The sequence below is a fragment of the Tenrec ecaudatus genome, chromosome 2, assembly GCF_050624435.1.
Source record: "Tenrec ecaudatus isolate mTenEca1 chromosome 2, mTenEca1.hap1, whole genome shotgun sequence".
NCBI classification, from domain to species: Eukaryota; Metazoa; Chordata; class Mammalia; order Afrosoricida; family Tenrecidae; genus Tenrec; species Tenrec ecaudatus.
The window spans coordinates 31,065,269-31,077,437 of NC_134531.1; the positions used below are offsets into that span (position 1 = coordinate 31,065,269).

The 12,169-nt window shown below is 37.6% G+C and overlaps 1 protein-coding gene across 1 annotated transcript in view; it reads right to left on the reverse strand.

Annotated features, from left to right (window-relative positions):
* The window catches only part of ZFR (zinc finger RNA binding protein), an 83,231-nt gene that overhangs the window by 2,154 nt on the left and 68,908 nt on the right, over positions 1 to 12,169 (reverse strand). Inside the window, exons 18-19 of the mRNA XM_075540904.1 lie at positions 5,975 to 6,090; positions 5,771 to 5,864 (exon numbers count right to left, since the gene is read on the reverse strand). Coding sequence (XP_075397019.1) covers positions 5,771 to 5,864; positions 5,975 to 6,090 — 210 coding nt within the window. The remainder of the gene's footprint in view (positions 1 to 5,770; positions 5,865 to 5,974; positions 6,091 to 12,169) is intronic.

Below are 12,169 nucleotides of genomic sequence, written 5' to 3' on the forward strand. Positions count from 1 at the left end.
ACGAGGGCAAAGAATGTATAAGGGTGTTTATTCAACTGATGTATATATGGATTGTGATAAGAGTTGCATGAGCCCCAATAAAAAGATTTAAAAAAAAGAAACTCCCTACGCTAAATAATATTGAGCAAAACGTCTCGCAATGATTAATATTCATTTATTTCCAAACTCTTCCTACTGATTATGTCAGAGTATAGATAATAAACATTGTGTTTTATGCAGTTTACCATCTATATGGGAAAATACACAAAAACAAATGAAAAAGTAACCAATCACCAAAGATAAATATCAAATTTATTAAAATACTGATAATAAAAGGTAGTAGTAATGAAAATTGAAGAAAAAAAGATACCTAACATTTCAGAACTGGCATAGGATGTAAATGTAGGAATAGAACCCCATCGTCAGTCGGGGACTAACACTACCAGTTATTTATAAATTATGAAAAATGACATCAAGAAAACAAACGGATGCTGAGAAACAAAGCAAGTTGGAAGCAACTGGCTTTACTGGATTGCGGTGATGGCCTAGCGAGGTAGCTGCCTGCGAGCACACACTGTCAAGGTACACATATTGTACATAGCATGCTAAGAAAGGGTTAGAAAGTTACAAAGTATACAATGCAATATCTGCATAAAAATACGGTAATTCAGAGACTGCCATGTTACGCTAGGAGATACACCAAATTAATTATCTGAGGTATCCTAGTTGGTTCCAGTCTTTTGTTATTTTCATGTTATTACTATATACATGTATTATTATGTGTCATTAATTATTATAGATATCTGCATAAATGTTTTTGTGAATCAAATGACCAATACTGTAGAAAAACTTTTAGCAGTGGTGGATAATCAAATGCAGCTCTAAAAAATAGAATTGATTGACTTACTATCAATGAGGGGGTATCAGAATCTCCCCCCAAAAGCTATGTCAATTTTTTTTTACAAAACAATGTTATCACCATTACACTTCATACATTTTTCAAATCTGCAACTCCATTCTTGGGAGACATTTTTTTTTTCAAATCCTTGTCCTCTCATGTCCTCCTCATTCATGGAAACAAAAGAAAGTCACAAAGAACAAGGTCAGGTAAGTCAGGTGCGTGGGGCAAGAGGGCATGCTGGTTTTTGCCCCAAATTGGCACACTGAGATGGCTGCGTGAGTAGGTGCTTTGTCGTGCTGACAAAACTAGTGCTGTCTGCCACAAATTAGGCCTTATGTGTCGCACACAGTTACGCTATCTTTTCACAGAACCTCTAAATAGAAAGCTTGATTAATAGTCTGACCTGGTGGAACGAACTTGGAATTCACTATCCACCGCACATCAAAAAACAAATGAACGTTGTTGTGATCTTTGATTTCACTCAATGAGCTTTTGGGGGGGTGATGTGACAATGGTGGCTTCTGATTCCCAAATCTTCTGTTAAAATTCACTACACCAGCTCCACGAACGTCCAGATAACGTCCCCATATCTCCCATGGTCTGTCAATGGTCTCTGAGCACACATGCATGAGTTTTGTTGACATTTTCATCCATTCCGAAGTTGAAGGGCATTCAGAATTGGGTTATCAATTTCACTTTTTTTTAAAACAAAAAATAACACAACTGGTACACTGGAGTTTTTCCCATAGCAATGTCTCCGTAAGCTGTGTTCAACATAAAACTTTCTGTGGCATTTTTCCCTGAACAGGAAACAAAATTTCACAGCTGCACACTGTTCTTTTATATCGACCATCACAAAAAAGATATTCTAGTGAAACTGCTTTTATGAAAAAATTCTATGTGAGCAGATAGGACCTTCCCAGGCGACGCTACTGGGTGCACTAAACTTAGAGCGAGTTGCTCAATACTCACCTAGAGGGAAAATGAGTACTACAAAAGCTCCTGTTGTTCTTGTGGTGGGTGCCTACAGAGTACCTGCGAACCAGACTCCCTACCCAAGACATCATGAACTAAAAACAAACCAGTATTGTTCCTCCTGTTATTGTTAGCTACTACAGACAGTGTTCTCCACTTACAGTGGAGTTCTATGTTACGGTATCCCTACACCATCCCCAGGAGCCCATGGCTGTAGCCTTGTGCCCATCTATCTCATTTAGGGTCTTCTGAGGAGCCTCTACTTTACCAAGCAAGATGTTCTTTTCCAGAGACTGGTCATTCCTGACAACATGTCCAAAGCAAATGAGACCAAGTCTTGCCATTCTTGGTTCTAAGATTCATTCCTGTTACATTTCATGTCAGATCTGTCTGATTTTTTTATGGACACCCATGGTTTAATGAAGCTCAAGTTTAAGCCAACACTATAATTCAAACGCCTCATTTCTTTTTTCAGTATGGGATTCTTTTTTCTTTTTAAAAATAATTTTACTAGGGGCTCTTACAACTTTGATAACAATCCATAAATCAATTGTATCAAGCGCATTTGTACATATATTACCATCATTTAAAAAACATTTTCTTTCTACTTGAGCCCGATATCAGCTCACAACCCCCCTTCCTACTCCCTCATGAACCCTTGATATCAAATTTTTGCCCCCCATGTATTACATGCACCGCTGTCTTCCTTTCCCCATTTCTGCTGTTCGTTCCCCTTGTGGGGTGTGGGGGGTGTTATATGTCCATCATTGTGATCAGTTTCTCCGGTCTCCCCTCCCCCCACTCCCCCTACCCTCATGGTATCATTACTCCCATTACTGTTCCTGAGGGGTTTATCTGTTCTAGATTCAGTGTGTCGAGAGTTTACCAGTGTACAGGCTCTAATCTAGCTAAAACTGGGGTCATGATAGTGGGGGTGGGGAAGCAGTAAAGAACTAGAGGAATGTTGTGTGTTTTGATGGTGCTGTCCTGTACCCTGGGTAACTCGTCCTTCCTTGTCACCCTTCTTACAGGGGATGTCCAATTGTCTACAGATGAGCTTTGGGTCTCCACCCAGACCCTCCTTGTTTGTATTGATATGATTGTTTTGGGTCTTCTGATACCTGATCCCATTTTGACAACTCGTGATCACACTGGCTGGTATGCTTCTTCCATGTGGGCTTTCTTGTTTCTCTGCTAGATGGTCACTTGTTTAACTTCAAGTCTTTAAGACCCAGGTGCTACATCTTCTAATAGCTGGGCACCATACGCTTTCTTCACCACATTTGCTTATGGACCCTATCCTATTTGACTTTAGTGACAGTGTTGGGAAGGTGAGCATCACAGAATGCCAGGTTATTTTGGAACGGTGATCTTGGAGGACTTGAGTAGAGGCCAATGTCTGCCTGCTACTTTGATACTTAACACATAGGCACATAGACCTATCCTTATCATTATATATTAACATATTTACATATATAATACATGCCTATATTTATACCTCTATAAATGTGTCTTGCCTCCTTCATTTCCTTTTACTTTCCTCCCGTCCCTCGATCATGTTCCACTTTCATTCGGCTCTCAGGGTCTCCCCTCTTGGCTACATTGCACTTGATAAAACCCCACTAGGCATTTTACACCCGTGCCATCGATTTCAGATCTCTTGTTGTTCCCTTGTTCTTGGGTTTGTAGGCTCCCTGCTCCCTCCACATCTCCGCTCCCTCTCTCCCTTGTCTTCCCATGTTGGCGCTGTTTTTCCTCAGGATTGTTTATCTTACCTATCTTAAATACGGAAATGAAAAGGGGCGGGGGTAGCTATAAATAATTCCAGGTCTGTCTGCTGACCCTTATGTAGGTTTTCCAATTGTGTCTGAGGAGGTGCCAGGCTCCACCCCCGAGTCTCAAGTCTGTTCTCGGTATTCCTTGGGGCTTGCTGCATTGCTCCTCATGTTGCTCTGTTGCACTCCCTTTGCGCTGGGTCTCCAGTGCTATCCGCTGCAGCCCTGTGGGTCAGTGCGGGGCCTCAATTCTCTTTCCATCTCCATATTTCCATGGTTGTGCAGGGCACCAGTCCTCAATGTGCCATCGCAGCCTTGGAACACTTCAAACAGGTCTTCCCCAGTGATCTGCCCATTGCTGTGTTCCTTATGATTTCCTCACGTATCGATTGTGGAACTAGTTAAAATGAAGCAATGTCCAACTTTGCTATTTTCTCCATTTACTATGTTGCTTATTGGTCCAGTTTTGAGAATTTTTCTTATATGTTGAGATGTAGTTCAAGTTGTGGAACATATTCTTTAGTTTCATCAGCAAGTGCTTCAAGTACTTATCATTTTCAGCAAGCAGTTATGTCATCTGCACATCACATGTTAGTTCTCAGTGAGTCATCCTTTAATCCTCATGCTAGTTTCTTCTGCATAGAGTCCAGTTTCTCAGATAATTTTTCCAGTGTAGACTGAATAATTATAGCTAAAGGTTACAACCTGACACACAGCTTTTCTGAATTTAAAACAACGCCGCAGCCAATCACTCTTCTCCCATAACTTCCTCCTCACCTATGTGAAGGTTCAGCGTGAGTTCTACACCCTCTTCTTAATATGGCTTGAAAATCTGACAGTTCCCTAGTGATGGATAGCTACAGGTGTTTTTGAATGAACTTCAAAATTTAGCTTTCATGTAATATTAGTTACATTGTTCAGAAACTGCATTCCATTATTTATAACTTAAGTTTTTCAGTGAGTTTGACCACCTGATACACGTATTAGCTTATTTTCACAGATATTATGCAAAATTACAACATACTTCTTTACGACTTTCTGTAATTTACATATCCCTTAAAAAGACCATTTCCATGTAAAAACAGAAAGATCCTCAGCTACCTTGCAGCTCTGTGGGAGTACGACCTGACCCCTGTACACCATTACAGTCTGGAACACCGACAGGGTAGTTCTAGTCCTTCACATCGGCTCTCAAGAGCAATACTTTTATATTTTTGCTCTGCATATGTGTGGCCTTTTAAGTAATTTTGAATTCGTGTGCTTGCAAAGTATTTTACCTTTCACAATTAGCCAACTAACTGTCTCAACAACATCTTGATGGCAAGTAAACCTTTTCTGTTGGCTTCAAATATCACTTTACTATATCTCTTTTATACTAATAATCTACTTCTAAACATTTCCATTCTAAGGATTTATCTATTTCTGTGCCCCAATAAACTATTTGCAACACATCTGTTACTTAACAGGGTGCTGTAACATCTGGTAGGACTACCTTTTTTTGGGATTTCTGGGTGGAATAAATTTTTTGTTTTGCTTCAGTTCTTTTCAATCCCCTGGAGTTTTTCGTTAAAAAAAAAAATTAAGATCCTTCCCTCTAACAGATGCTTTCATCTAATATTTAATCTCTTTTACATTCTTATTTGAAGCAGATCCTGTCCATTATACACCTTATTCCAAAAAGGTTTAGAGAGTTTCTCATTATCAGGTCAGATACTAACAAATGAAAGTGCTCGCATTCAAACTAACAATGTCAAGACTCGAGAGCCAGCACACTTTCAATTACTACATTAAACGGTCTTCTGAGTGGCAGGAGAGATTAAATCATAATAATAAGAACCAGAAGGACTTAGTTTCTCTACTGATCTTGATTTATAATCCAATATTCAGATGTAAAGAGACACTGAAAATATTACTACATTTTGAGAAATACAAAGTATACTAATACAATCAAATAATCAACTAACCTTAATATTGTTAGTGAAACCTAGTTGAAAATGAACAGTTTTTACATGTTACGATATTATACAGGCTTACTGAGTAAAACAGGAGAAAGGTATTATACTGTGACTTGTTTTAAATGACAACTGAAACACCCTTAAGGCTCACTAACACAGCACAGTGATTAGGAACTCAGTCGTACCTGTGCACTGGATGTGATGTCCTCTCGCTGCTGGTCAGTCATTGTTGCCAAGGTATCAAAGGGGTCCTTCTCACAAGGATCTAAAAGTCCAGGACTACCTATAATAATTGTCATGAGGAAGAAAAACATTAGCAATCATCTGAAAAGATGATTTCCCAGTCCAGTAGCTGACTAAAATATAAGTCAGTACAAATGAAGAAAAACTTGCCTTTAAGAATAATCCCTGAGGAAATGCACTCAAATACTCTCCTCAGTGCATCCCCGGGGCTCTGAGGGTTAGCAGCACTGCTGATTGCTTTCTCCACTAGTAACTCCATCGCCTACAATGAGAAATCATGCAACAGTGTTCAAAAACTCACAGACCAATGAAATAGCCCACTTCGAACATCAAAGTAACTCATTTCAAACACTAGACAACTCTCTTAAGTGAAAAGTTAGACTTTAAAAGCATGGCAGGGGGAGCTGCGGGGAGGGTGAGAAGCAACAATGTAACAAAACCTTTAAAAAATAAGAGTTTTGAAAAGATTCTCTAAGATGTGCTTAATGAAGGAAATATTAAAACAGATTAACAGGTGTGTCAGTCACAGTGGGGGTTACTCATTGCCCTGTTATCCAGAATGTCAGCAGTTTGTGTCCACCAGCTGGCTCTGCAGGAGAAAGATGAGGATTTCTGCTCCCATAAAGATTTAGTCTTGGGATCCTAAAGGGGCACCTTTGCTCTGTCCTATAGAGTCGCTATGAGCTAGCATCAATTCAATGGCAACAGGTCTTGCTTATTTTTTACTATAAAGATATGATAGCCTTTAAAATGTTTTTGTTATTTAGAGCTCTCACATGTTAGGTCTTTATTACCAAGAGCAATGATCCTAAGCTGTTAGATAGAGTAGGACAATCTTTTATTACATGGAAAATATTTTAAAAAAAACATACATAAAAAAACCCCAAAAGGTGAAGATTTGTTTCCTTCATCATAATGAATATTATAAAACTCCTCATTCGATATACAAATTGCACTTCTATTATCCTAAGAAAAATGATGTTTTCCAGGAAATTAAACTTGAGAGAGGAACAACGAAAACCAGTGAATAGAAAGAAAAGCCAAAGTGTTGACCGAGAAAGCAATCACCCCAGGTTTTCCAGGTTCTCTTAGAGACATCTGTATTTAGATTTTAAATTGAGAGCTACTTCACATACTATAAGGTTAATTCACCCTTTAAAGTGTACAACTCAGTAGTTTTTAATACAAACGGTACAGTAGTGGCTACATGTTGGTCTACTAAGCACAAAGTCAGCAGTTCAAAATCACCAGATGCTCACTGGGAGACACACAAGGTTCTACCATGTCCTATAAAATCCCTCTGAGTTGGAACAGACTCGATGGCTGCTGAGTTTGGTTTTTGGAAGTTACCAAATAGTAGAGCTGGCACTCAAGCTAAGGCATTCTAAGTTTTAGTGCTTAAGGAATGTTTCAATCATTTAGACAACCCTATGCACGAGGTTAAGTCAGAAAGTATGGAACTGCTGATGGCACCATGTACAAGTGTGTTTAATACATTTGAATGATGAATTGTTTTAAGATTTGTAAGAGCCCTCCAATAAAATGATTAACAACAAAAAGTATGGCTACAAAACAAATGAAACCTTTATTAAACAAAAATATTTTTAAAAAAAGATTCCAAAATGCAAAGCAATTGCTTTTTGACATATCTTCCATCTGGGTCTATACACTTCTGAAGTCAGTTCCAGCTTTCTAGCCCTTCCCGGAGGAATTCCGTGCCCCCAGATTTACACAATGTCAATACACAGCTTTGTCTTGAATGTTGAGAATAAGAAGGGACAAAGAGGGACAATATTCAAGGATAAAGGGTAGATGGGGTTAGGTTTCCCAAAATTATTGTAAGACACCCCATGCTAATCTAGACAAAGCAGAAGGAGTGTTGTCATTAAGAGAAAAAATCCTTTGGGAAAGTTTCCTCACCACTGCAGTCTGCAGTTTCAATAAGTCCCCATGATTGTCCTATAACCTTTTGAAAAAACTCTTGTGATCCCAAATAACAGCCACCATACCCTTCTGAGCTGACCTCTCTGTCTGGAAGGTCATTTGGCCCAGCAGGTAAGATTCCTGCAGAAGTGATAGTTTTGAATGGATTGTGGTGGTTTGGGAGTGGGGGAGAGGAAGAGACTAAGACCAGTGTATATTATTAGGAGAACCTGTTTGCAGCCATCCACTAATTTCAGAGACAGGTTTAAATATTTTGTTTGAAATAAGCATGTACATGGAAGAACCAGAAAGAAACCTAGTATTAATATCTTTTGATTTATCCTTTTATAGATTGGCAAAGGATATTTTTATATATGCTGCAAACATACGATCTCATGATCCACAGGCTCCACTAGCCTGTAACTGCAACAACTAGATGGTGCCCAGCTATCGTACCAACTCCTCTGACCAGGAACACAATACTTCATGACTGACCATCACACCTGTATAGAACACCTCTCATCTAAGATAAATCAAGTGCTATTTTAAGATTTCCAATGAGAAGAGGTCAGTGTCGTGTGTTATTAATTCCTGTGCTTACCATAAATAAGTAGTATATAGTAGATAATAAATGTTTATGCACTGGAATAATTTTAGGAACGAAGGCATAATCTTTATGGCTCCAGTAATAATAATAGCAGCAATAAATCAGTAGCAAACTATCGATGCTATGATTAAAACGAAAACTGTCGTTGTAAAAGATTCAAGTTTCTAAAACTAAAAATAAAATTTTACTAAGTATTTTGGAGATTCATAGTATGTCCTAAGATATAAAATGTACTTCAAGTACCGTATATACTCAAGTATAAGCCAAAGCATCTAATTTTACCACAAAACGGCATAAAAATGTGCTGAAAAACTCAGCTTATACACGAGTATATACGGTAATTCAAAGGTCTTTCAAAATCTGCTATTGACTGACCTTGAGAAGTGAGAATTTCTACTGGTATGTAAAGTTTAAAACTGGTATATAAAGTTAGAAACTAATCAGAAACCAAGAAAGGAACTAATTTTATGGAACACATTCAAAATACTTAAACCTGTATCAAGTCTCTCTGCCTTCTAACATCATTCGCTGTCAAGCAAACAAAAAATAGTTTTCTAAAGAACATAGCTCATTTTCTAAGCAGGCATTTGAAATTACAGAAACAATAATACACAGGGCTTTATAAATTCAGAAATACATGCACTTAAAAGCAAAAAGGTAACATTAAAGAAATACAGAATCAAATTTGGGAAATAACCTTTTAAGCTAATGTTGAAGATCTTAAATGAAAAAAAAATTAAAACAAAAAAATCCCCAAATTAAGTGATTTAAAATTTAGGATTAGTTCATTTGCTTAAAACAAACAACATTCATGAAGTATATTTTCTATTTGATGCTTACTAAGTGTCAAAATGGCACTAAGGATTCAAAATGCAGGACTTTTAATACTCAGAGACATTAAAATCAGGTATTAAAAGCGGAAAAACAAGTTTAAAGAGGACAAGTATAAGCTGTTATCTGAACACAATCAGGCTGACTCAAAGCCTGTTGTATTTGTTTAAACTGCCACAATGACTCTTTAATGACTGATCCAAGCAGATAACACTGACTAATTTATTTCAATATTAGTTTCTAGGCCTGGTAAAGTTAAAAGGGCCGGGTAAAACAACACCTGATGAGACTGGTAACATAGATACTTTTACTCCTGGGAGCATAAACTGGCATACACTTTTTAAGGAGCACAATTGGCAAGCTTGAAACAAACCTCCTATACTAGTTAACCCATAATCATTAACTAGAATGTCAGTACTAAGAATTTAACATCACACATTACACTTAAACAACCAAAGGAACAGAAAACATTCAGTCCAGCTTTTGATCTGTAAAGGTTTGGAACCAGCCTAAGCCGGATTAAACAGTCGTGGTCATGGTGCAGCCACCAGCTCCAGCATTATAGCTAAAGCACACTGGGGACTTCTCAGGACTAAGCACCCAGTTCTAAGCATTTTAATATGTATTAACCAAGTCAATCACCGCAACTTCCTCCTGGAGGTTATATATGAATATTAGTTTCACTTTATAGTGAAATGTTTTTTTATGATATTAGGGTAGGATTTTATGAATATCACTGAGTCCTTATATATGCAAACCTCTATACTACGGTTATATAACTATATTACTATATATACTACAGCTAACAGATTAAAACTGATATATGCAGGGCAAATTTCTGATCCTAAATCCATTGTCAATGGCTCATCTAATGAGTGTATATGTACAGAATACATTTTTTTCCTGTGAATAAGCTTACTGGTATTACATACTCTTATTTATTTCCCCCCACTCTTTTTGTGTGTGACATATTTATGAGTAACATTTTATTTAAGACAAAGAACTTCCCTTGTGGGATCTTATGGCAGGTGAAAGCCTCATGTTCCTCCTGCAGAGTGGCTGATGGCTTTGAACTGCTGGCCTTGTGGTTGGTCGCCCAATGTGTAACCCACTATGAGAAAGCTAAGTACTGAGTATTTATCTTTAAATTATAGTACATTAGATGAATCTTACCATAATCCAAGTTACTTACAAATACCTTTAAAAAACCCGAATAAATTGTAAAAAGAAATGTTAAGCCACACATTCCAATTGCTATTAAAGAAGAAAGTAAGATTATAGCAATGTTCTGGTCTCTTCTTTGGGAAATCATCCTTTATATTCGATGGGTCATTCAGTTTTGTGTAGGACTCCTTATCTTACTAAACTGTTTAAAAGTAAAATACACAACAGAACATTTCAAACATATAACTTCCACAAATTGCCAATCTTAACCAAGACAAACATTATTCAGGAAATCTGGTGTCAGTTCAACCTTGTCTCTATCTGTTTTTCACAGTCCCTCCCTAACATGGGGTCAGGGTAAACGAAGAACAAATGTGAAAGCAGAGCAGCCTTTCCACAACTTACTGCAACAGTAAAGTAGGTATGATTGTGCAAAAATGGGTTCAAAGCAAGCAATTTGAATACTGAACAAACTGAAGATAATAGTTTTGATGTTTAAGAATTTCAAATTTCTTTGATGAAAAAACAAGAAAAATGACTCTTTAAGGCAATCGCAGACAGCACCATCTTGAGACCTCTCTCTCTCTCTCAAAGCACAGTTACCATCAAGAAGCTATGTGAGAATGTACATGCTACCTCAAGTCAACAGATAACCACTTCAATCCAACAGGTAAGAAGGTCGGTGAAAGTATGGCATTTCCAAGAATGGAGTAGCATGCATCAGGCAATAAACTCTTCACAAAGCTAGAGGGCCTTGGGATGGGGGAAGAGAGGTAAAATGAATTGTTGCAGGTAGCCCCAGGAGAAGAAATTACCCTAGAAGTAAAAATCCCTTCTTGACTGCTATGCAACTCAACAGAAAAAGGGAAAGCACTACCATTCACCATCTTGAAGATTCTTTGTAGAAAGTGCGAAAGGAATAGAAGAATCACAATTATCCACATCACATTACTTAGAATAATTGGTAGAAATTTGGTAAAAATATAAGTAAAATGAAAATTAAACTCTTCAGGAGATAAAAGCTATAAGGAAAATTATGGCAAGAATATAACTGAACTTTCAACAGGAAGTCTACAAACTGGCTTCACATGCTCCAAGCCCTCTCTTGCTTCAGGGGAGTAGCTGTTTCTGAGAGGAGACAGAGAGGGAATGGGAACAAGTGGGGTTGACTGCGCAAAGGCAAAGTTTTTTGCTTCCAGGCTCGGTCCGGATCTAAACAACCCTCTCAAGCCTTAAGGTGTGCCAGAATGGAGTATACCCTACAAAGCCTGTTTGATAAAGACTAGGAGAGAGAACTGTTCACCATCTGCAAACAGACAATCCTCAAGAGAGAGGTGGGAACAGAATCCAAGCGAATTCTCTATGGTTGTCTTAGCAAAAATAAAAAAGAAAACTAATAAAATATATGGCCTATCCTACCCAAGTACTAACAAGATGAAAAAGTAAAACTAACTAGTATGGCATATTGGTGTAAGTTTAAAATACAGCATGAAAAATAGAAATGAAAAAAAAAGAGAAAGAAAAATAGAAATGAAAACCTGTTCTGGAAGAATATTGAAGTGACATAACCTGCTAATGTCTTGAGCCACAGAGAACTTGGTAAGTACACAAAGTCAAAAATATGAAGAGCACAAAGTGAATATGAAGAAAACTGCAGAGCTAAGTACACAAACTGAAATGCAAAATAACACTGTTAGAAACTGAAAAACTATATTACAAATAGCAAAGAAGAAAGACTACAGCGGACAACCAAGTTACTGCTGAAGAGATGATCACAGGGGACACAGATAACAATGAAAATAATTTCAGAGACTAC